The sequence below is a fragment of the Haliotis asinina genome, chromosome 7 (genome assembly GCF_037392515.1).
Source record: "Haliotis asinina isolate JCU_RB_2024 chromosome 7, JCU_Hal_asi_v2, whole genome shotgun sequence".
Classification (NCBI taxonomy): Eukaryota; Metazoa; Mollusca; class Gastropoda; order Lepetellida; family Haliotidae; genus Haliotis; species Haliotis asinina.
The window spans coordinates 6,516,564-6,543,358 of record NC_090286.1 but is presented as its reverse complement, the minus strand read 5'-3'; the positions used below and the strand labels follow the sequence as shown (position 1 = coordinate 6,543,358).

The window sequence follows — 26,795 nt, the reverse complement described above, 5'->3', positions numbered from 1 at the left end:
AGAAGAACTCAATTTCCAGAATTGTTAGGCAAGAAAGATGGAACTTCGCGGATTCTCTGGGTGACATGAGGACTAGAAAGGCATTCGAAGTACAATAGAGGTAATGTAGAAGAATATTTATTGATTATGTGGAGAACAACGGAGATCTGATGTTTCAGTAAATAGATTTAGAACACTGAAATCAAGGACGGACGTGGCCGGAATCTTCTTCAAAGCTATCCATAGCACCTGCTGCTGAGGTGAGGTGAAGATGTCTTCACATTCAATATCCGAGTCAGTAATTCGTTTAAGAGTATTTCTGCCTAAAAGCTTCGTGCCTATCGATTTCATCTAATGCAGTTTAAAAAGAGCTTTGTGTGATCTATCATGCTATTTACTGCTGCACATCGGACATGACCAGCCATAACGGTTCTCAACAGGCGCAATCAGTGGAAGCTATCTCCAAGGTCGTCGACATATCTGGCAGAAAGGATGATGTTCCTGTGAAGTGCTAAAACATTTAAAAGTTCGCCAAATCATCAGATATATTACTAACACTTCGGGCCTCGGGTCAAGACGTGAAACACAATGGGCTGATTGAATGCGGGGGTTTCTAGGTTAATCTTTCCCGGAAAATTGAAGATTGTGAGTAATTGCACCACCAGTTAGAAGAGAAAGGAAACACTTGACTACGGATCACAAAGCTTGCTGAGGTTTGTTGTTCTGAAAAAGCAAAATCCTACTTGAACAATCCCATAAGGGCCATATTGGCCGCTAACAGATATTCGGTGTAAAATATATCGCATTCAGATCTGACAATGTCAAAAAACCACTGGCCAGGATCGGAGTTGTCCCCCTTTGGCTTGAATCGCTGCTAGTGTTATCAACCCCTGGTCCAGGCCCAATCATTGGCCGTTGTCATTTAGCTAGAGTATTGCCGCCTACACAATTACTCTGTGCCCATATCCACAAAGCGGCCATACAAGTTAAATTCCTTAACCATTAACAAGGGATATTAAGCTTTCGGTAGTTTTGTGCAAACGATCCCTGGTCAGGAGAATACTTTTTGTGATGAAATTATTATGTAAATAATATTTCGTCTGTATGACGACAGCGACACACCTTTGTCACATTGAAACTCTCTTTGTCTCATTGAAACATTGACTCTCGCTTTCCGCTGAAAATGCTTGGATTAACAAATGTTCAGATAAATGAACCATGGTTACGAAGTGACATTACTATGCCGTTTGTATCTTGAAGGTTGGTCTTTCGGATTAACAGTGTTCTGATTGTGGAGGTTTCGCTTTATCTGAAAAGTCATCATAATGGCTTTGAATGAGATAAAATGTACTCGCAAATTGTACCAGAAAATAAAACCTCTTCTTTTGATAGACGGACAGCGGAAGTTGACTTACCTGTTGATTAAAGTTAGCCCACCATAAACTTGCCTGCCAGTAGCAAGGGTATATCCAAATACAATACAGTAGTATGATCTCATTTGAGACAACGAGTATGTTTACAAGTATATTTGTGGTATCGCAAGAGATGACAGTTCCTGAGTAAACAGATAAGGCAGCTCTAGCCACCGTAAAATATTGCTACAGTGAGATGTTTGGACTATCTGCCTGATGAACTCAACGCCGCAGTAGGTGCACGTGTAATGACTTCTAGGACGAACAGGGAGTCGATTTCCTTGTTCATGAGTTTAATAGCTATACATCTTCAGAAAAGATAATAGAACCTTGTAGAACAGATAATAGAACCTTTCTGCCTTTCTGTACCAGACAATCTTACTTCCACCGACACCATTACTGGGTTCCTTGGGGTGAAACGTTTCACACTGAGGAGGTCCGAACTGACATAAAATCTTAAGTGTTCTTAAGTGTCGTAGCCCATAACACCTGCACTGTATCAGCGATTACGTAATGGAAGGTTTTTCTAGGAATAAGAAACAAAAGAACGTCTAAAATAATTATAGTGACTTCACTGGCAAGAACAATTTGATATTGACCATAATAATCTATCAACATTAAACAAGTAGACCTAAAAACTAACAAATTAAGATGCGGCAAGGGAAGATGGAAGTCATTAATAGAGTCTGCGACGGAGCGGAGATTGTGTCGTAATGGAGGAAAGCGCCCGATCGATCCCTAACTCTGTGCAGAGAAATACACCGGAAGTGGCGGACAAATGCTTTGCAATAGGTCACGTGGGTGATTGATTAGATTCATCATCACGATGATAAAGACGCATTTATGGTTTAACGGGATCCTAGCGCAGGGGTTCAGAGCCTACAAGTCAAACTCCCACCGATCCTGTCGTCTGATAGGTCAAAGGACCTCTTCTAAGTGTCTGTTTAAAATATTAATTGTATATATTCGTAACAGGCACAGTTACAGATGTATTGATCCTTCAATTAGACTCGATACAGGACATTAGAGAAGATGTTGATCTCAATGATGTTTCTGGGCGGATGAGTTCTGAAAGCTTCTCCCAGTGCCATAGATTTGCGTGTCTCTTGTGTGCCGTCATCTTTATTCATGATGGTGACTTACGTCAGTCACTGTTCATGGAATCTAGTAAGACCAATTCCAGCAGGGAATGTGCAGACGTCAAGTCATGGGTTTACTCTCACGGGGATTCTGACACATACTGCATTGCAAACGTCGCACACCACTTGAAACAAAACCTACTAAAGGCGGTGTCAAGAGGAGACAATCGGAAGTGATGTCTCATATATTGGTGACACCCTGTAAAGACATTCAAATACCTTCCTAACTTACTCATCTCGCACTCTATGATTGTTAGGCGTTTAATGATTACCTGCTGTTCCATTGCGAGGATAACATATCGTAAAGAGCTTTTAAATGTCACCTTGGCTTATTTACGTCTTTCAAAAATAGATTAATGTGAATTGTCAAATGATTATCGGTCGTTAAGCACTATACAGTTTCCTCTCGTTGATTAAGTTGATTATATCAAGGGTTTGAAATAATCACATATCGACATGCCTTCAGTGCATCCGCTTCTCCCTTTAAACGATTTCCACACAGGTGTTTCTTTCAACCGAGCGATAACGAGCCTCCCGATATGCAGGGACAGGAGAATGTTAAAAAACGACACCATCAACGACATGGTATTCCAGAGAATAAGAAACCTTATAACCTGTATTATACTTCTTCCCCAACGGCGCTGTTTTGTCACAATATATGGACTAGTACAGGCAAATGTCAATCCGAGATAACATGGAGCCGATGCACTTGAGGTGTTACAAGACAGTAAGCAAATGATATTTTACGCCGCAGCAGTATTACACTTACACAGCAGTGTCTTGAGAAGTATAAACTGACATCATGGATGTCAAATGTGTGGTGATATCATTTGAAATCGGGGGCGTTTGGTAGCCTAGTGGTTAAAGCGTTCGCTCGTCACGCCGAGACCCGAGTTCAGTTCCCCACACGGGCACAATGATTGATGCCCATTTCTGGTGTCCCTGACGTGAAATTGCAGGAATATGGCTGAAAACGGCGTAAGTCTAAACTCACTCACTCACCGTGTGAGGACAGCGGTTTAAGACGTCTAACCTTCTCTAAAGAGTGTCCAATAAGGGTTTTGGACACGAGTGGAGTTCACATACAGCGCAGGATACCTTACTGTGATGCTTTCATTTATGATAACCGTGCATACAGTGATTAACTAAATGTCACAAGTATTTCAAAATTCACAATAATACGTAAGACAAGTAATTTATCACCATGGCCTATACTAAGATACAATTATGGGCTAGTGTTTTTATACGTATTGATGCGTTACGTATAAATGATTCACGTAATTTGATCATGAATTGACGGGGAAAGGTCACTTGAGATGATTACTGCGCGTTCATTCAATAATTTGTCATTTGGAATAATACCGATTTACATAAAATGTGCCTCTGTTGTTGATAGAGTCGACATATAGGTAAGCAATACTAATGTAACCTTGACCTTCAGTACGCAGAACGTCATTTTGTTGACGCCAAGGATCGGGCCAGATCTCAGCTCTAAGGGTGCATAGCACCGCGAGTGTGCCGTTTCCAGCAATGACAGCTAGCAGAACGCTGCACATTTATTGATTAGAGAATCCACCAAAATGGCATCATGAAGAACTGCGATAGAAAAACTTCATTCCCTCTGTGGATCGCGCGTGACAAGGGACTAGCGTCGGTTTCTTCAAATGAGGCAATACAACCTGTCGCTTGGCTTGCCTGACGGCTTCGAATAGCTTTTACGTGGTGGCAAAGTCATTACCAACCCAAGCACCTCTCCGAGCAAATTAACACTGCCCTTAGTTGTGCAGGCGAATTCGACCCTGCCATCAGTACTGGCCAAAACAGGAGGAGGTTAAACTGAACTCTGGTGAAACAATGATGAAAATGAAACATTTTAGGACAAATAAAGTGGCGGTTTTGGCACTGATTGTTGATCAGAATATGATAAAACTCCATAAGGAGCCTATACTTTGAGATTGTCTCTCGATCTAATCCTTAGCTAGTATGTCGTCTATATCACGGCTTGTCTGCATTATGTGGGAGGGAATCCCGAAGGGGATATATATATATATCAGACACACACACGCACGCACGCACGCAAACACACACCGTGTGCTGATGGTTACCATGGGAATGAGTTTAGTTTTACGCCGCCTTTACCAATATTCCTGAGTCAGTCGCTGCAAAGTTGCTCAGTATGACACGGTTGTCAGTGATGTGTTTGCTGCTGACGTCACGGCTACCCACCTTCAGATCAATCACTGCCGCTTGTAAATAAGATCAGACAATCCAGTGATTGATGATGTTTGCAACGATACATCAATACAATCAAACATCTTAGCGCCTGAACGACTGGATTGCCTCATTCTACATATATTATTCAATATTATTACAGGAAACATTTAGGCAGTCTGTTTTCCATTCTGATAACATAACATGATTTGTTAATCATGATATATAACAGCTAGACAACAGAGACCGTTACAATTCACCACAAGCGGAATAATAGGCCGCAAAGGCTGCCGCTATCAAATATGAATGGCGTCATGAAGATTCCCCGGACTAAACTAACAGTATAGTTGTTAATTTCACTTGTGGAACCCAGTACCTGGAACTGACATCGCTGGTCCAGCGAGACGATTGTGCCAACACACTTTCCATTATTTAACAGAGTAAATGGAGTTGCAGCCGTTGCTGTCGTTGACGCAACTGTTTGTCCGTGGAGCTGTTGGCGTTGACAGATTCCACGAGGAGGAAACAGCATCCATACTATAGAATACGTACAGCCAATCTAGAGATGGCTCAACACACTGACAGAGTCATTCTTCACTCACGACAGCAACACATTACATTGCTACTCCGGTTTGTATTACACTACATAACTTAATTGCTGAGGTAATAGAGAACTGTTGTTTGGGTAAAGTATGGATGTAAAATATTGAGCCATAAGGGATTTTTTTACCCCCAAAAATGTGAGAGAGCATCTATGATATGTCTCATTTAGTACCTTATCTTGGCACGGGTACATGTTTTTCTGCAAAAAAAATGAAGAGGTGATATGCAATAAATCGAAGCACCGTGTATGTAACCAGCAAACAACAATCGTTCTAAATATCAGCCTTTAGTCAGAAAAAGTGACCACTGTTCAGAGAGATAGCGAGAGAGAGAGAGGAAGGGAGAGTGAGAGTGAGAGTGAGAGTGAGAGAGATTAACTAAAAAAACGAAGCCATGGGGCCCAGCAATAATCAGAAGGCAATCATTATGCTTTTTTTTATTGAAGTCGAATTCATTAATGAACACATAATGAAAATGTTATTTTTTTTATATAAAATCCATCATATGTGTGCGATTATGGTGATTATATTTTGATTTTTCTGACATTTTTAGTGCCATGGAGTACAAGTTTTGGGGATAACTTCTGTCATCATTGATCATGCGTTTGACTCTCTCATTCATTCATGATATATCTGTGTTTGGCAGCACCTACCCGTGTTTGTAAGCTTCGCAAAACGAGCGAGTGAGTTTTAGCTGAGCCACTTCTAGCAATATTCCAGCAAATGGCCTTCACACTTTGTGCCCATGAGGGGAATCGAACAAGTGTATTCCGGATGATGTACGAACACTTTAACCTCTAGGCTAAGAGGAAGAAACCAAGGGACGTTGTCCCTACACCAGGCAGGCACTGACGGACATGACTGAAATTCTGTCCAAATCGGCTTACTCAAAAACATGGCTCACATCTTACATGCACACTGGAAAATAACGTGTTGTTTGTTTGTTTGCTTGTTTGCTTGTTTGCTTGTTTGTTTGCTTGTTTGTTTGTTTGTTTGTTTGCTTGCTTGCTTGTTTGTCTGTTTGTTTGCTTGTTTGTTTGCTTGCTTGTTTGTTTTTGTTTTCTGCTTGTAAAGCTACAACCACCAATGCTCCTGCTGTAGGACCATAAACGTCTGCACCAAACAATCCAGTGATTTACATTATGAGCATGGACCTACACATTCTGAATAGGCGAACACACGTCTACTAAGTCTACTAAGTCAACATCAGTGCCCATTCGTACCGTTAGTCGCCTTTTTACAGTGAACATGGGTTGTTGAAGATCTGTTCTAACATGGATCTTCACAAATCATTTCGACCAGTAGTGAAAATAACCACATACGACCATTAAGAGCCTGTGTTGATGACGTCACTAACGCATCTCATGTTCAAAGGAGATGCTAACAAGCAGGATGAAGGAGAACGCAGAGGAAGATGAAAACATCATCAAGAGCTATCAGACCTTCAGTGGTATGTATAGTCCAGGAATAGTCATGATGCCGTGCAGCATCTCTCTTGTGATAACCCCTCACGGCAGTGGTTGGGGTGTAAATATAATACTGAACGCTGGAGGATAATCATCCTCCCTGTGACTTACGGGTAAATATTAAATAGTGGTGAAAGTGAAACACCACGCGCAGAAAATCTGACGACACCATGTGTTCGGAACTTAAACTACCACAGTGTTCTTGACGGCCACTGAAAATGGGTATCAGTTTGAGTCGGAATGATGGCTCCCTCGGAATGTGCCGACAGTCTTTTTTTCAAGACTCTTTAACAACCAAACAGTGTTTTGGCCCCGGAACATACCCATCATGCCCCAACTCCCCTTTCAGATAAATCAATATCATTATCATCATCAGCAACAACAACAGCAGCAGCAGCAGCAGCAAATCAAACGACATCCTTTTTTCAGTTACATCTAATGTTGTGTTGCAGATTTAAACTGTAAACAACACATCACATAAGCATAGTTGGCGTCAGTGGCGAACGTTCACTACTTTGTGTAACCAACAAGCACGGTGTAAAAATAACTAGAAACATTACTGGGGCGTACCGGGGCTCGAACCCAGGATCATAGGTTCCTGGCGTGCATAAGGGAAGCAACTCTGGTCACGGAATCTGTAAACTGCTGGAACATTCGTGCTCCCTCCAGTGAGAGAACGTTTGGCACACACTGTCTACGTGAAGGATCGGGTTCTTTGTCATTTCCATGAACTGGACGCCATGTCAAGATGTCTGTTTAATTTATTTCCTGATATCAGCGCAAATGATGCCTTGACGAAAGGTGAAATCGATTGGCGAAATCCACAAAGGAGAACGATCGTGACGAGAACAAACTACAACCAGACTGCAACTGAAAACATGTCAGAGTAGCTTTATGATCGTCAGAATAGTCTTTTATGAAACCACAGGACACAGTGGTCATGTTGGTGACAAAGGCGTGCACAGGAAACAGCGTTGTTGATGATTTAAAGGGAGATTAGGCGATGGTTAAATGGCAGTCCCAGCACAGTTTGAGGCAAACAGTAGGGAATACAAACACTTCGTAAGAAATCCCTACAAAACTCAGAGTCCAGTGTACATTACAAAAATATGTGACTACGATCCCTCATGTTACTATTATGTATCACTTTTGTGAAAGTAAGTGTTGCTTGTCTGGCTACAGACAAGTGTCGGATATTTCAGTTGGCTTAATTTCATTACACGAGTCAAAAAATCGGGTTAAAGATCACCAGAAGTATACATAGATACAATGGTTCAGCTCAAGGCAACAAACGATACAAAGACCTAATTGGAAACATGTCACGGCCTCTAAATCAAAGACCCCCTTTAAACACGAACAAGTGTAATAGTGAGTGAGTGAGTTTCATGCCGCTTTTAACAATATTCCAGCGATATCATGGCGGGGGACACCAGAAAATGGGCCTCATACATTGTACCCATGTGGGGAATCGAACCCGGGTCTTCGGCGTGACGAGCGAACGCTTTAACCACTAGGCTACCCCACCGCCCCACAAGTATAATAAGGTAAACGAGTGTGATATTTCATTTTAAGGCAAGTTTAGTTACTTTGCCTGTAATACACAATGTTTATATCAGAATCCTAGTGTGGGCAATATGTCTAATATACCATCTTGTACAAAAATTAGGTCAGTTTTACGCCGCCTTTAGCCACGTATGCTGCAATATCATGGTGGTGGGCACTAGAAATGGGCTTCACATATTATACCCCTGTGAGGAATAGAACCCCGGTATTCGGCGGAACGAGCGAACGTTTTAACCTTAAAGCTACCCTACCAGTAGTATAGAGGCCTATACTGCTCCCACCGCTGTGTTCGTAAAAACACGTACTGTTCGTTCGCTGGTCAGATAAATACACCGGTTGACATCAACTTCGTTTGATTACAAAAAATGCTCCAAACTTATATTGTTTTATTATTGTTTTGTTGTAACAATGTTCCAGTCTCATTCGCAGTAATTGAGCCGCCATGACCGCACGTATCGTTCACACAGCTGTAGATAGCCAACACTGACCCGACCAACAACTTCCGTTCCACAAAGTATACAGAGCCATTAAATACAATAATAATATACTGTTGTTGTTTCAACAAACCAGATATGACAGTGTGAAACCACAGAGGTGAAGACAAACATTCTGAGTTGTGTCTGCCAACATCCCCGCGTCATCCAGCGTGCAGCAATATTTTTCTGGGGGTGAAGTGTTTACATCAGCCGAGCCTCAAGATGAACGTCAATCGTGTGCAGACGAGACGCTAACAACAGTTATGTCTGTAGGTGCACGGCTGCACAAAACGACCATAGTGGTAAGACAATCGTATCTCCAGTTGACTTCCGTCAAGAATTGAGCTTAGTTTCACGCCACTTTATCAATATTCCAGCAGTATCACGGCGGTGGCCACCAGAAATGGGCTTCACACATTGTACACATGGCATGGGCAATCGAACACATCTGTGACGAGCGAACGCTTTAACCACAAGGCTCTGGACACCAGAATGACCTTCCAATGTTGTATTCCTGTGGACAAAGGAAGCAAGCCTTCTGACGTAACTAGTGAACGTTGTTCCACCAGGGCACAAAACTGTCCAACCTTAGGACTGACGGCCATGACTGGTGCTGGGTGTGACATAGGCTGGTGATGTCACTGTTTATTATTATTCCCTTAAAGCAACCATAAGTCAGCTCCTCTTTCTCCTACACTTTGAATAGCTATGTCACCGAAGCAATGCTGTTCATAAACACTTCTCGGCTATGACAATTCATGTACACAGGGGTGAGAATTATCTCTGTGTTGCTATGGCTTCATGGGAACTACATCACGGAAATAAGCTTATATACACCGAAACCTGTGATGTTTTACTCACTACGCTACAACTGAAATGTGGCTGGTGCAACTGGGTTCTTGTCATAGGTTGCACCCGGTGCAAGTAGGATAGCATCGCTTGAATTCAGCCCTCCATATTCTCTTGGAAATGTTAAGAGCATTCAGTTGTTACCTTTTTTTTTTTGATTACAACATGTAACATGTGACCTGTACTTTGAAAAAATGTGCAAATAAGAAAAAAGAAGATACAAAATCGGAACTCTTTGTGCGAACACCCGATGTCATCAGTTTTCATTGGTCTGGTTCCCGGATCCACAAAGCGTTCATAGCGCTACGACATTCGTAAGCCTAAGGTCAAATGAAAAATGTTCTGTGTCTAACAAAATATTGCATAAAATATAAGTTATTTGAACAGTTAAAAGAATAATCCCAAATAACAAGTAGCAAAGCACTTTGCATGAAATGCCATGTCATGTTTCAAGTGTGGCACGTGCACTTTGCGAACAATGAGCTAACTCACTTCTTGCATGCTCGTTCACACTTGATGTTCACACATCTGACATTGAAAGGACGATATGGAACCTACTCATTGATTTTTTGCCTCTGAATATTGTACAAATACGTTTTTCAACCTTAACTGCACGTACGCCATGCCACGGCTTATAGAAAATCAGCGTCTCCGTTGAAGACGGAAATGGGCCAAAATGAAGTGGCCAGACATCGGAACACGATTGCATCTATAAGGAGACGTTCTCAACAATTAAATACTGATGAAAGAAAACGCCACAAATCATATTTTGTTTTTACATTAGAAATAGCATAACATCAAATAATGCGCAGTTATTTTATTCCATTAGTACACAGCATGGGCCACTGCAGGTGACAACACTTTCTTTTCATGACAGCCAAATGTCATATAACGTGCAGGAAATACAATTTCTAAAAATGAGATCTACGCGAAAATAATGTTGTAATTAATCTTAATGATTTCCCAAAGCACAAATCTCATCAGATTATTTCTCTGTTCGCTTCACTAATTATCGACCTCCTCATCAACGGCATCATGGCCACAAACAACACGCAATGCTTATTGGAACTAAATTTTCAATATATCAAGGCATGAAGGAAAAGGCGAGTTTAGGGTTGAAATAGATATTCTCCGCATGTTATATTATAACCATTAGTCACAAACAAGAATTCGTTACTGGCAGCCTCCACTGGGAATATATCGATCGATGATTTCATATGTTTTCAGGAAATTTAGTTACATGCTAATTCTCTAAATGAGACAGTCGTGTGCAGACGCGTAGCAAGGATATACAGTTCAAAAACATATGAATCCCAAAAGGCAACAGCAACAGGCATGTGTAAGCCCGGGTGTTTTCAATAACGGTAGCTACGCTCCTGGTTTGTGATCTCTAGAAATGATACAGCTGTTTCGATAGAGTTGTGAAGAAAGGTGACGACAATACAAGTCTGTGAAAGTCGAATGTTAAGCCACACACCGGTGTGAAAGGGTGACGGCAATACGAGTCTGTGAAAGCCGAATGTTAAGCCACACACCGGTGTGAAAGGGTGGCGACAATACGAGTCTGTGAAGGTCGAATGTTAAGCCACATACCGGTGTGAAAGGATTGCGACAATACAAGTCTGTGAAAGTCGAATGTTAAGCCACACGCCGGTGTGAAAGGATTGCGACAATACAAGTCTGTGAAAGTCGAATGTTAAGCCACACACCGGTGTGAAAGGGTGACGACGTGAGGATGTGACAAGAAAAATTAACCCACAGAAAAGTATGAGGTGATGGAAACACGAGATTAGTTCAACATGATTAAACATATCTGAAAACAGTAAGCAAAACTGTAAATATTATCTCTACTGAGTAAGGAGCTGATTACAGGGGTCGGAAATGCAAACAGTGCCAGAAGAATGAGGGCATGTCATGGCATCCTGATGGTACAGGACCATGAAGATTAGAACTGGTCTTCAGCAACCCATGCTTGTCGAGAGATTCGACACACTGTGGTCAGGCTTGCTGACTTAGTTGAAACATGTCATAATTGCTTAGATCGATGATCATGTTTTTGATCACTGCATTATCTCGTCTCCATTGTTTACAGACCGCCGCCATATTGCTCTGTTTGAGGTAAAAGAACAAACAAACATACAAAAACTGATACATTTAGCCACAAGTCTGGCTGGTCCAGGAGGAGATTGCATCATTGCACGAAGTTGTATTTATTATCGAGTACATATCTGACTGACAAGCACTTGGCAATGTACCACAACAAATGTTCTTTTCCAGTCAAGGTGAACCGAAAATCAATCACCACCAAGCAACGTAAGTGCAGGTGCTGTTTTCTCTCGTGGTTTAATAAGGTCTTTACACACTTCAGGAAAGAACAGAAGCAACTAATCAGTGAGCAATTCTTGCATGTAATCTATTCATCAAGCCCATCTTAGAAATGTATGGGCAGTATGAAAACAGTAAATGACTGCAATGAAATATATTAATTTATAGGTAACAATGATTTTGAAAAGATAAGACTGGAACTGTACATGTTTCTTTTTGTTTGTTTGCTTTTTTTTCTCGAATAAAAACTGGTATTTTGATCCGTACATGAAACCCGGGCTAGTTTTGCAATATTATGGTGCGGCTCGGTTACCAAAGTGACAAGGGTGCTTGTCCGGATTTTACCTGTTCTTGTGGAATGGGGTTTGCCACATTTATTAAACACGTGTCACCATGAAACAGCGACACACAGCCACATTTAGGGTAGTCTGTTCTCCACGACCTTCGGGAACAAAATGGCTCCTTGTGGCTGTCTAATAGTCCGACATTATTAACCAGTCTGACTCCAAAAACAACGTTATTGCCACGTGTGTTGTAGAGGTGCTGACATCCGGTAATGAATAAGTCATGTTGACTGTCGTGTTGCGTCGCTCTTATCAAACTTGTCATGCAAAGTACCAGGGACAGCCGCTCCTTTAGCCTTCATCTTCTTTATCATGTTTGCGTCGCGTATATCTTTAGCGTGTTTTTGGACTATCATTAAAGATGGCCGACCTGCCGCCATATTGGATCCTGCACATGCTGAATGTCGGTATTCTGTATGTTTTCACGTGTTTAATGGTATAATATTATTTAAATTTCATCTCTTTTATTAGTTCTGTGATTTCATGGGGGTGGTAACTGTTATATTCTCGGCTGGTAAAATATATTCAATATTAATGAGAGGCCCGGGAACCAGTATGGTGTGGAGCCGTATCACATATCCGATAGCTGTACTTGGTGCCCACATGATGGAGGAAATATCTTCCTTCAGGACTTCATAATGTTAAATTGTAGACAAACCTGTGGTTGATCTCATGAACACCGACCCTTGGACAAAGCCAAATGACAGTGTAATTAGATGAAGCAATATCTCGAACATATCGTGTTGTTCCAACACCAGTAAATCCTGTCGGGGCCTATGGGTAACTAAGCGTGACTTAAAGCGTAAACTACCCTCCGAGACCGTTGTACTTTCAATGTCATTTAAGGGTCATCTCAACAAATAATTAACATCTTAACAAACAATTGATCTTCATATACCGAAGACTCAAACATTTCTGTTCTTTAAACATATCGATACTGATTTATAATGTTTTTCAATGGGCAAATGTTAAGGCTTTGTTTTAACGGGATGGAATTTATCGTTGCTTAAATAATTAAAAAAGGCTGTGTGCGCATTAAGTCAGCAACAAACAATGACAACAATTTCAAAAAGTATGTATGGAGCAGGGTGTTTTTTAACATTTAGAGCACAGCATCATATACCTCTGTTACTAAAAATGTAAACTTTCTAAATAACAGTTGAAAGGGAGAAAAAGGGGTAGTCATCATATTGGAACAAATAAATAGATGTAACTGTGGATCCTCACTCTAGAGAGAACGTTTACACAAAACCACCAGATCCTGGTGCCCATGGGTACACAACTCTGCAAAACGGGACTTGCCTGCGAAGATATTTGGCAACCCGAAATAATCCACGATAATCATTCGCAACAACAAGAGAACACGCTTCACGGACAAATGAAATTTTGTATTATAAGCGACACAAGACACCATCTGACAGATATGATTCTAAAAACGTCTTTCATCGATAACGTATTGTGACATAACAAAACGTTCCATTGGTTCTTAGTGAGTGAGTGAGTGAGTGAGTTTAGTTTTACGCCGCACTCAGCAATATTCCAGAAATATGGCGGCGGTCTGTAAATAATCGAGTCTGGACCAGACAATCCAGTGACCAACAACATGAGCATCGATCTGCACAATTGGGAACCGATGATATGTGTCAACCAAATCAGTGAACCTGACAACCCGATCCCGTTAGTCGCCTCTTACGACAAGGCCTGTTCTACTCCGGGTAGACCTTCACGGGTCCCATTGATTCTTAATCTCTTTATATCTCAATGTTTGTATTGGAGATACACTACATTAATCGACATTTAAACAACATCAAAATTAAGACAAAAAAATAATGCCATTACGCTCGAATTGTTCGTCTTATACAATACTTTCGTCTTCTAATCACAGAAGAAAAGGGATATTTCAAGTAGGAATATCATAGTGGCATTTGCCTTGCCATCATTCAATCGCCTAAGTCAATTTCTGTGGCGCCCAATAACTCACATGGGTTTAGTGCGCAAACCTGAAGATTAGTAGGCAATAACACCGAGATGGAATGGTCTCGTTTGAGTAACATTACCGAGTCAGCAGCGGAATATAAATATATTCTGGCGCCTGTCAGCGTTGATGAAGAGAGGGAAAGATTTAAGAACGGTATTGCTGCTACAAGACGGGCACTTCAGTTACAGTGTAACGGCACCGGGCCGGTAGTGAAAGGGCGTTATTCAGGAATCCTGATCGTCCAAAGCATAACCCATATCTCCGTCGATTGTAAAATCAGAGGTCGTAAACATATTTCAGATAAACATATAAACATATACAAGTAGCGTTTGAATCGAGATGGATTATTGGTTCTTCGTCAAGCCATATCTACTCTGTTGTATAGATCATCTTGACACCCACAGTGTCCGTTGACAAGCCATATCTACTGTTATATAGATCATCTTGACACCCACAGTGTCCATTGCCAAACCATACCTACTGTTGTATACATCATGCTGACACCCACACTGTCCTGTGTCAGACCATTCTGCTGTTGTATACATGATCTTGATACCCACACACCTCTTTGTAAAACCATATCTACAGTTTTATAGATCATCCTGACACCCACACACTCATTCGTCAAAACATTTCTGCTGTTGTATACATCATCTTGACACCCACACACTCTTTAGTCAAACCATATCTACAGTTGTATAGATCATCTTGACACCTAGACTGTCCTAAGTCAAATCATTTCTACTCTTGTATACATCATCTTGACAACCACACACTCTTTCGTCAAACCATACCTAATGTTGCATACATCATCTTGACACCTATATTGTAATTCGTCAACCACATTTACTGTTGCACAGATCATCATAACATCAGCACTCCCTTCGTCAAACCAAATCTACTTTTCAACGTATCATCTTCTCCTTTGTCAAACCATACTTTGTCAAACCTACTGGTGTGTATACATCATCTTGACACCCATACTGTCCTTCGTCAAACCATTTCTACTGTTGTATGCATCATCTTGACACTGCATTGTCCTTCGTCAAACAATTACATCATCTTGACACCTGCACTGCCCTTTGTGAAACCATACCTACTGCTGTTTACATCATCTTGACACATACACTGTCCTTTGTGAAACAATACCTACTGATGTATACATCATCTTGACACCTACACTGTCCTTTGTGAAACAATACCTACTGCTGTATACATCATCTTGACACCTACACTGTCCTTTGTGAAACCATACCTACTGCTGTATACATCATCTTGACACCTACACTGCCCTTTGTGAAACCATACCTACTGCTGTATACATCATCTTGACATCCACACGTTGTGGAAGTAACACAGATCGTAATCGGCATAGTTGTTAAATAGTCATGCTCATTTAAACCCATGTCTCCTTATACGTAGCACCCAGCACTTCCACAAAACACTTCCGAATATTTTAATCTTTTCTGGATAATTGTAGGAACGAACAGTCAGATCGCACGTTAACGTATATTTTTACTCGGATATTTCTACATGACGTCGGTCTGTAAGTAGACGAGTCTGGTCCAGACAACCAACTAGGTGTGTGTGGTATTATCAGCAAGTGTCCCGAAAGCAGGATTTCCGGACAAACGAGGTGTCACTGTATGTCCATTGATCACCTTCTATTCCCTTTCAAGACAAACAGTGGCATGTCTAACCACACACCGCGAAATGTAGGTTTGTCAGTCACATGTTAGTCTCGGCGATACACTCATGGACCGATTGTAGAAAACAGGACATGAATCTAATGTTTCGCTTACCTAGAATAATGTTAACACGGACGATTCGACTGGGAACGGCTCTAACTATGGTTTGCTGTACACATAACAGCTGAACTATGTTCTACCTTCCATATCGTAACACAATCACTCAGGGGAGTTTCAGCCAGAAATGTCTTTGATTTGATTGTCAAGCATGGAACCGATCAATATTTCCTTGCACAGTTTTTGTGCAAGAAACAAGGAGACTGGACACCAACGAAATCACCATGTTATACAAGCATCTCGGTACCATTAACCACAAAAATGCACATGGAGGTGCAAAGAAGGTCCCCTACCCTCTGGAATTATCCCTGGAGTTGACGACCCCTGACTGTCAAAGCCAACATGTATCATATACAGCAGAGAGATCCAAGCAGTTGTAATTCCACCACTCTTGAACCCGAAAGCTGCAATGTTGGCCGCCATTAACAAGGGGAGGTTAACATAAAACGTTCTCACTTTATCTAGGATATTTACAGAGCTATCTATTTATAACTGGGTTGACAAAGCAGTTATTTAGGGCTGTGAAGATGGGATTAGAGAATCTCAACAGTCAATAATTGCCTAACCTAAAAACAGCTCTTTGCAATATTTTAAGAAAACGTAATTTAAAAACCCTGACAGAACTGTCACCTCGTTGCAAGTCTTGTGAATTGTGAGTCTCAAACACGTGTCCCTCCCATCATCACAAGCTTCACGACGGGATTAGGTCGGGACACAGACATCATTACAGCCAGTCTCGCATCAGCTCGCTATCATTGCCTCATTCAATGTATACAGTCTTTGTACCTGGGCGTCTTGCGTGATGATGTACAATAAACACGGAAAAATCACATCTCCAAACTCTCACGGTATTGATTTTAAATATGGTGGACATGTGAAGATATACCTCTTGTCATGCGGACATCCTCAGGATAAATACATATGATAATCATTAACGTTTACTGAATAAAACCTGCCTATAACCCAGTGCACCACCAGCTGTGGGTATTTGGCCTGCCTATGTGCAGTGTTATAACACACTGTGAAGAGAATGACACTCGACGCCTATCACACACAGTGGATGCTTGGTGAAGGCCGTAACACATGCAATGTATTATAAATCGTGATTAAACATAACACTTTGTAGACAACCAACCTTATGTTTCCCAATGGCGTCCATGTGCATACTTAAAATGTTTACTACTTCGACAAGCAATGGCAACCACTGTACATTTTACCCAATTTTCAGAACCAAGTGAACACAAATATTATATATATATATAATATTTGTGTTCACTTGGTTCTGAAAAATATATATATATATATATATATATATATATATATATATATATATATATATATATATATATAGATAGATAGATAGATAGATAGATAGATAGATAGATAGATAGATATATAGATATATAAAGAGATATATATGTATGTAAAGAGATGGATGACCATGGTATCAAAGTTCCTCACTTCTGATCTGTATCCTAGATACATGGGTGGATCGAGTGTAGGGGTGGATACGAGCCCTATTACATTGTCACCAACGAGCCCTTGGTGGTTAGAGATGTCCGTCGGGAAGAATGTGTATGAATAATTTAAATTTATAATTCCTGCAAAGACAAGGAGGATCATGACACAAACTTTCCATACTTTTGATCTGTTTCCCCGATCCAGGTGTGGGTAGAGTGGAGGGGTGGATACGAGCCCTAATACATCATTGTTACTTACCTGTCCTGTAGAAGTCGATGATCGAGTTAAACACGGCTGGGTGTCTGTCAAAGAAGTATTCCTCTTTCCCGTCACCCAACAGGTGGTTCTCCGCCAGACGTGACAGGCGCGTGTTGGGCACGTTCTGCAGCGTGGACGCGTGCGTTTCGTGCCGCACGCCCCCCACGTTAAGAACAATCTCCTCGTCATCAGTCAACGACTGTCTGCGGACTTTGAGAGGGGTGTTCCCGACATCGTCCTCGTCCACAATGAAACGTTGAATATCCTTGCCTCCTCGAACATACGCACTCATGTTTAAAGTTGCATGGGTGATTATCATACTTTGCCATAAGGGATATCAACTTTCTCCAGCCCTCTACATCTTCGGTAGCCCCCTGCCATTCTGGAGCCACTGACTCCAAACAGAACTGGAAGTAGAGTTGTCTGCTTCTGCTCAAGCCGTCTGCTACTGCCATCCAAGCGGCGACATTCCATTCATTGGCAACGGCAACAAGAAAGGCTGTCTTACATGCTCAACCTGTATGGTTGCGGCTTTTAATAAAACATAACTGGTCCTACCATCACGGCCAATGGGATTCACGGGTTATCCGGAGGTCACGTATTGTATGATGCAGAAATCCACGAAATATTCATCCTGTTTTTTAAAGTCCACTTCACTTAGACAAAGACAAAACTCCGTGTGTGGGTAGCTCGGCACTGTACAGCATAACGCTCAATCTGCCACAGCCTGCCGCCCGACCCTCCGTTTCTGAACACAGCTCTTCGATCGGAGAGCTACCGTCTGAGCGAGATGAGACGATCCCATGTTGCAGCACTGTTGTAATAAAGCATGGTATGTGGTGAAACATTGAAAATTTTACAAAATCGTCACCATGGCTACTGCGAGTTCTTGCAGACTATCATATCACACAGTGCTAACTATTACCTCACAAAACCGATCAGTACAAAAATGCCCTTATAGTTAGGAACGTCGACGTCGATGAAGACTAATTATATCTAAGACATGACTTCCTCTGGCGGCAGTCTTGTACATGCTGCAGGCGACAAATGACGCCCTAGACTTGGCGCTCTTCCGACTTGACGACAACAGCTGAACAGCAATACCTATTCGGACCAATGTGCCGTTTGACTCTTGCCTCTCAACCATGACAGTTGGTGTAGTACCCAAGCAAGGACATCCTCGTTTTGCCAGGCTGTAGGACACAATGTGATTTTTTATTATTTTATTCTTTGGTTCAGTTTGAGTAATTAATATACTTTCTGTATTTATGGTGAATTTGAAATTTGTTTAAGTCACGATATGGTTTAAGTATCGCCCATGTGACTTAAGGTGTGACTGTCTGTGACTCACTTCTTGTGGTCCGGGGTGGGATGTGTCCCCAGGATCTCATTGCCAGTCATAGGGGCCGCGTGATGAATGCGGGTTTGAATTTTGTACTGAGCAGTCGTTGGTCGTCGATGAAGGCGTCAGAGTTGATCGGGTGACCAGTCAGGTTGACTCGGTTGATGACGTGGCAGCGGATTGTGCGAAGGGTTGCCCATTAAACAGTGAACTGTTTGGTCCGGATTCGATTTTCACTTGCCGCCATCGTTGAGAGTGATGTTTGTGACGTTGAGACACACGCTCGCGCACTCACGCTCAGACGCACGGAAAGACACAGAAACTGGCACTCACTTTAGTGTATCCTCTGTTTCATGTAGTACGATTTCACTTTAAATGAAAGCAGCAACAATTGGACTAACATCGACGAACATTTCAGGTATATCTTTGGTTAGTATGGGTGGTAGCCTAGTGGTTCAAGCGTTCCCTCACCACGCCCGAGTTCAATTCTCTACATGGGAATAATGTGTTAAGTCCATGTCTGGTGTTCCCGGCCGTGATATTGCTGACAGATAACTAAAAGCGGCGTAGAACTCAACTCACTCACTTATATGGGCTAAAATCTTTACATTATGAAAATCATCACTCATCTGAATGGTTTAGTATATATCGTCGTTCTCAGATATTTGTGTGAAAGAACATAAAGCATAATACTACCTCTATCAAATACCTCATGTGTTCCATTACTTTAACTGTGTATGTAAACGAAACGTAGCAATACTTGATTGGAAATCCACTAACAGTTGGTGCGTGCCTTCACAGGGATCCCCAGGTCAATAAAGAATGTATTGGTGAAGAAGTTCCAGATGCAGCCTCAGCGGTAGATGTAGCTTCCCTTTCAAGGTTAGATTGACCTTGAGCTGTTTCTGGTTTCCACCAGATGAGTTTTTCTCATGTGAAGGCCAAACTGATTTTCTTACGATATTTACAAATCGATATCATACTTCGAGATTGATATCACCCTCTTATACAATGCAGGCGAGCGACACGATACATATAACAAGAGCCTTTGAACAGAAGTGGCTTCCAGAACAGATTAAGACTTGTCAGTGAGGGGACATTTTCTGCATTTGGTTGTCGATCTATATTTATGTGGTTCTTTCAGCAGTTGCAATATAGGGTATGTTGTGTTCTTGTTGTGTTTCACAGACGTCATTGATATTTCACGGAGGGTGAACATTTTACTACCTCTTCGCTCACATTTTCAAAGTTTCAGTGCAGCAACTTGCTTTCGTTTTGTTTCACCCACTTGTCTTGGTTTTGTTTCTCCTCCTTTCCACATTTTCTTCCACCTTACTTTCAGCCCACTTTCCGGCCATTTTGCTTCGGTCGTTTTGTTTTGTTTCAACATTTTTTTTATCCATATTTGACATTTTGTTTCACCCATATTCCACATTTTGTTTCACCAATTTTTCCTCAACTTTTCCACATTGTTCCCCACTTATACAACATACAATACAACCGGAACTGTCCACGGACACACACGAATGGTAAAGAATACAACCACATCGGTAACATATCAGCGCGATTCCTCCCATACATCCACTTCCCCCAAATACCTTCCCCACCCCAGCTGGCACACACAGAAAGACAGATGCACGCACGCACGCACATACACTCACGAATACATACCCACACACGTATATACACACAACAAACACGCCATTCTTTGGCAGAAGAGGTGGGGAGGGGGGGCTCCGACACGAGTTTGTTGCTGGCGAAGATACCTCACCCCAGCAGACAGGCAGATAGACAGAAAGACACACATATATACTCTCTCTCTCTTTCTCTCTCTCTCGCACAAACACACACACACACACTCACTCACACACTCACACACTCACACACACATGCACATATACACACTGTCAAAGAAAGTTGGTCATGAAGTTCTGAGAATTTTTGTCTTGGTGATACAAAAATCGTTCAGATCATACTGTAACATCAATCATTCCCATATTTTTGTGCGTTGTATTTTTGTATTTATCTAAGTTGGATCAACATGGCGTTAGCCATCCTTGTCGAGACAGATAACCAGTCCATCTTTCCGTAATGAACACTCGACAATTGACAGTATGCTCGGAATACGAGAACACAATTACTGCAATCTATAATAGACGAAGCTCAGTCGTAATCATAACTCCTACATGCAACGTAAAAAACGTGTAATATGTAATACGATAATATTTCTTACAAAGAGATTTATTGATTCCGACCGAAATCAAGGTGTCTGCCATCATTAAAGAAACATTCTCAACAATGTATGTTCATCACAGGAATTTTTGAGGAATGCTATATTTTGTAACATTAATCTCGGTGCTGTTCATATTTGTGTTAGGAAGACTCGTTTTAAATTACGAAAGAAATGCACATAATTTAGAGCCGTCTCGGGGTCTCTTCTCTGAATAAACAAAGTGCCTCATATGTCAAAGAAATTCAGCTGAGCTAAAACAAAATATTGTAACTACTCCACACCATCGATCAGACTTGCTAGAAGATCTCGGTTTTATATTAAGTCAAATTCTGTTTACTGCAATAATTATGTAAACACGACGCAAACGTGACAGGCATACAAAACACAGGGACAGTGTCGTAAGCAATGATTCACTGAAACCAACTGTACATCGTCTTCGTGAATGAAAGTACACCGCAGTGTCGCAATGTGATCAGATTACTGTCGTTCGAAAACACCGCAAATCTTCAAAAATATTAATAAGCATCAATTCTACTCGGATCTATTTCGGAGCTGGCATCGAATTCAAATTGCGCAGTACTCTTGTCCATAATTAATGTATCTTTACTGAGCTGTATCGATCTAGCGGTAAAGAGGCATTGTTATTTACCATTTCTAACATCTTCTTCCATTTGTTTTGTCTCAGTTTCCGAATTATTTTCTATTTGATGTTTTAGAATCATGGCATGGGGAATTCTAGAAGCGATATATTGCTTTGTGTCATTTTTAGGGTTGTTTTAAGATTAAGACTAAATGCACGCAGGTTAATGTCACGGTGTTATGCTGGTGTCAGTCAACAAATAACCGTTTTGACCGTATCGATGTATGACTTGTCCAGTTAACTAAGGAGTCGCCATCTATACTAAGCTTCAAAAGAAACGTTACCCACCTACCTTTATGAATCACTAAAAACCTATCATAGATATTTTAGAAGGTACATGTATTAGTTTACAAGAAAGCTGAACAACACAGTTTTATGCAAATCACGAAAACAAATTCTCATGTGCATTCATATTTACGAGAAATGCGTCTTTTTCAAACGAATTTCAAACGAACTATTTTCGACCATGCCAAAATAAGCCAATAACAGTGATTTAGATATCAAAAGGAAATGTTATAATGACATTTTGCTTTGAGACAAAGATAAGCCTTTTAAAGTCACCATTTTCAACTATTAAAACAAGAAACAGCTGTTGTAGATTGTGTAAAAGTAAGGAATCATTCCTATGATTTCAGTCTCTGAAAACATTTTCTGCCGATTTGCATAAATGAAAACATGTAGAACGTGTATTTGATATTATGAGAAAGTGTTCAGGAACATCACTTCACGTGTATAATGATTTTACAGGGTATAACGACTAGAATGCATGGTATTGTTACTACAGTGTGTCTTCTGTAACTTGTATTGTTATCGATTTAGTGATAGTTATTATTAGGTCACATGTCGTTTTACGGTAATAATATTTTAGTGGCACGCCTTTTAAGGTAGCGCTCTAGAGGTGCCTCCCCTAAGGCGCTCTTCTGCATATGAGTATTTGTTTTTGACTGTTGGTAAACACAGGCCAATCGCGAAGCTTCGATACTTCGCTGGAATGCTCAAGAATCAGTGACTGTGTATTTATAAGGCTGGTTATTGTGTTGACCACACACACACGGACATTTACTGAAGTTGTCAGTTTTGGCCTATTCTTCGTCTGTGTGCCTCTTTGTGTGGTTGCCAACACTGACTTAATCTAACATCGCCGTCTCACATTCAGTATACCCGTTTCTCACTCTCAAATCAAGACTTTGGTGAGCTGATATTATATTTGTGACCCATTATTTCAGATTTGACTCTGCTGTATTGTACTTGAAAACCTGTACTGTAAATCTTTGTATCTTGCTTGTTAATTTAATTTTGGAAATGTTAGGCTTGAATTTTATATTTATTTTTTTTGTATTTTGCTGGTTCTGAGGGGATTACTTATACATTTTTGGCGCGCCAACTTACTCAGCGTAACAAAATGATACCCATGTAGGAGAATTGTGCTACGATTTACAGCTGTAGAGAAAGAGCCACTGGAATGATGCAGCATTTAGTGTGTTTGAGCCTATGACTTACTTCTTTCTGTTATGTTTCTAGGTTTGTCACGAGATAAACCCACGTTTGCGGGTTTCACCAAATAGTAACATCTGCATTACTTGGGACTTAACAGCGTAGGCTCATGGGATTATCTCGTTTAGAACAGATTGGTAACTGGCCTCTGCCGTGTGGCAGGGTACCAACGTGGTAAAGATCTTAGGCCTTCATCATTTTGAGCTTTAACTCACTTAAACTCATCCATCGTGATGTAACTGGTATTGTGTTCAAAACAACGTTAAACAAGCTCACTCACTGTTTCTGGTCAAGTGGTTGATGGCATGAGAAAACGTTCACGAAATGGTTCACGATACACCATAGTAAGGCTTCGTTAAACAAGCTCACTCACTGTTTCTGGTCAAGTGGTTGATGGCATGAGAAAACGTTCACGACATGGTTCCCGATACACCATAGTAAGGCTTCGTGTCCTCTACATCCAATTGTAGTATTTTACGATAAGCATTTCGAATACTGAACATCAATTTTGCCCGAAACTCCAAACATGAACGGGCTAAATGAATCTTTGTCAGTTTTTCGGATTCAGTATGTGACTTCTAGCTTATGCAGGTCATAACAGGACAGTTAATGGATCTGTAGTCGGGTCGTTTGGTGACTGGTGTTCACAGTATCAATCACGGGATTGTTCAGTAGGCCCAAGCTCCCGATTAGGTCTTTCCTAATATTCTACCCGTGTCCGTGGATTTCATAGCCGCTGGTTTGTCTTCTGTTGGACTTCCTTAACCGAAATGTTGTTCAAAGACTCTTTGAACCGTACATGTGATAGTGTCATTGAAAGAAAGCCATCGATCGATACAGTATTCCCTATAGTAACATGTGACGTAAATACATCACGGGAGAATTCCCCATCTGCAAAAAACTAACACTGTAACAAAAACATCGCCCAAAACGGAACGAAATTTTAGGATAAGGCAATGCTGAGAATGGATACTCGATGACTGCCTCGGAGGCTGGCAGGCCTTTGCTTGTTTGTTTTGTTATATTCCCTGAGTCCTCCTTTTATATTCACCCATGTAAGAAACATATTGGTTTTTAATACCCGACAAACCGTCCCGGCAACATAGGCGCCTTCCGGTCTGTGTATCGATGCTTCAGTGAGTCGACAAATAGAACATTCAAGAAAGGTCAGAAATAATTTAATAATTAATCACAATGAATTGATCACAGTGTCCATTCATCCTACTTAAATGTTGACCACATGACCCAGCTATTATTGCAGCTACTCAATCGACGTTGATAAAATCAATTAATCGTTCCAGAGCTGCCTCAAAGACAGATGCCTGTCTGAAAGGCCAGATTGTAACGATGTATATTTGCTGTCTTTAATGGTAGTATCTCAACGGAATGAATATCCGTCAAAGTTAAAATGGAACTGATATTTCTTCATTTGTTCAGATATGAGTCATTGTGACCCGAAAAGCAAAGTGCGACTTGCCTTGTCAAAGAAGCAAAGCCTATGTTTACAAAATTGGTTCAACAGCCGGCTTTCATTACAAAACATTTCAACTGCAGTATATAGGGTCATCTGAAACTGAAAATGGGTGAAAAAAGTGACCCCCCCGCTTTTCAAAAATGTAAAATGTGCGTAAAAGCCAACACACACACACACACACACACACACACACACACACACACACACACACACACACAAACAAACACACAAACACACACACACACACACACACACACACACACACACACACACAAAGAGGTGTGTCCGCCCCAAATGCAGACAGCATTAGCGAACATTTTCCATAGCGTCTGTCAGAGGTTGCAAAGTCTAACAAGCTGAAGCTTTAGTAACAGATCGTTATGTAACGAAGGCGAAATTTATAACACGGTGTAGCTTACGTCTAACGTTGGTGAGTGAGTGGATGGGTCAGTGTGTCAATGGGTCGGTGAGTTATGACCATCTTGTATACATGATATCCATGTGGCAGAGAACGCAAATGGCCATCGTTACCATCTGGACTTTTAGAATGACATCTTCTTGACATCACATATGGAAAGATTAATTGTTTTAATCATCGCCAATTTTACCACCTCACAAATAAATGGTCCATATGATCAACATTTAAGTAAACGTTTAAATGGGATGAATGATCAATTCACTGTGATTAATTATTAAATTATTTCTGACCTTTCTTGAATGTCCTATTTGTCGACTCACTGAAGCATGGATATACAGAACGGAAGGCGCCTGAGCAACGAGGATGAGATACCGGATATTAAAAACCAATATGTTTCATCTCACTGATGGCTATAAAAGGAGGACTGAGGGAACGCTGACTTTCCTAAATGCTAATTGGACGCCGTTTTGGGCGCATATACAACGGAAGAGCTGAGCAGAAGAGAACGCGAGTGTGGTGTATTTACATCATGTGACACTTTAAGTCTTCAAGCCTTTGGGTATTGATCAATGACGTCTTGAAATTATTTGCAGATTGTCGTGACAATAATATTGTCGCGAAAGAAAGGCGTGCATGCACTCTAAATCTCCAAAGGGCTGTAAAAAATGAAAACGAACTCAGACATCCTTACGTCGTGTTGTTGTTTTTTTCAAAAAGTAACGGGACATTAAGAAAATGCAAATGGAATTCCCTGTCTCGTTTCAATGGGTGTCTTAGAAATGATATATACGCAGGTCTTTTTATCGCTAGATCGATACAGCTCTGTAGACATACACTAAACGTAGGCAGTATTATGTATTTCCTGCTTCAACCATAAATTGTGCATTTCCAATAAGGAAAATTGCGGCTATATATAAAAATATATTTTATTTCTTACGAAATACATAAACCTGATCACAATGCGCCACAGCGGTATGTTTCCCTCACAAAGACACAGTGCAGTTGGATTAAGTGGCTCATTACTTGTGACACGGCCCCTGTTATTTTGTACGCCCCTCAGGAATACAAAATTTCAGTTGATATTAAACCGAGATCTTCTAGCAAGTCCGATCGATCATGCGAAGTAGTAACAATATTTTGTTTTGGCTCAGCTGAAATTGCTTTGACATAAGAAGCACTTTATTTATTCAGAAAAGAGACCTCGAGACGGTTCTAAATTATACGAATTTCCTTCGTAATACAAAACTAGGTTTTTTCACTCCCACAAACATGAACAGCGCCGACTTTAATGTTACAAAATATAGCATTCGTCAAACATTCCTGTGA

General features: G+C 41.0%; 1 protein-coding gene across 1 annotated transcript in view; it reads right to left on the bottom strand.

The window, feature by feature from the left end:
* Positions 1-18,187, bottom strand: part of LOC137290238 (potassium voltage-gated channel protein Shaw-like) — a 49,356-nt gene extending 31,169 nt beyond the window's left edge. The window contains exon 1 of the mRNA XM_067820995.1: positions 17,869-18,187. Coding sequence (XP_067677096.1) covers positions 17,869-18,187 — 319 coding nt within the window. The remainder of the gene's footprint in view (positions 1-17,868) is intronic.
* Between the last annotated feature and the right edge of the window lie 8,608 nt (positions 18,188-26,795).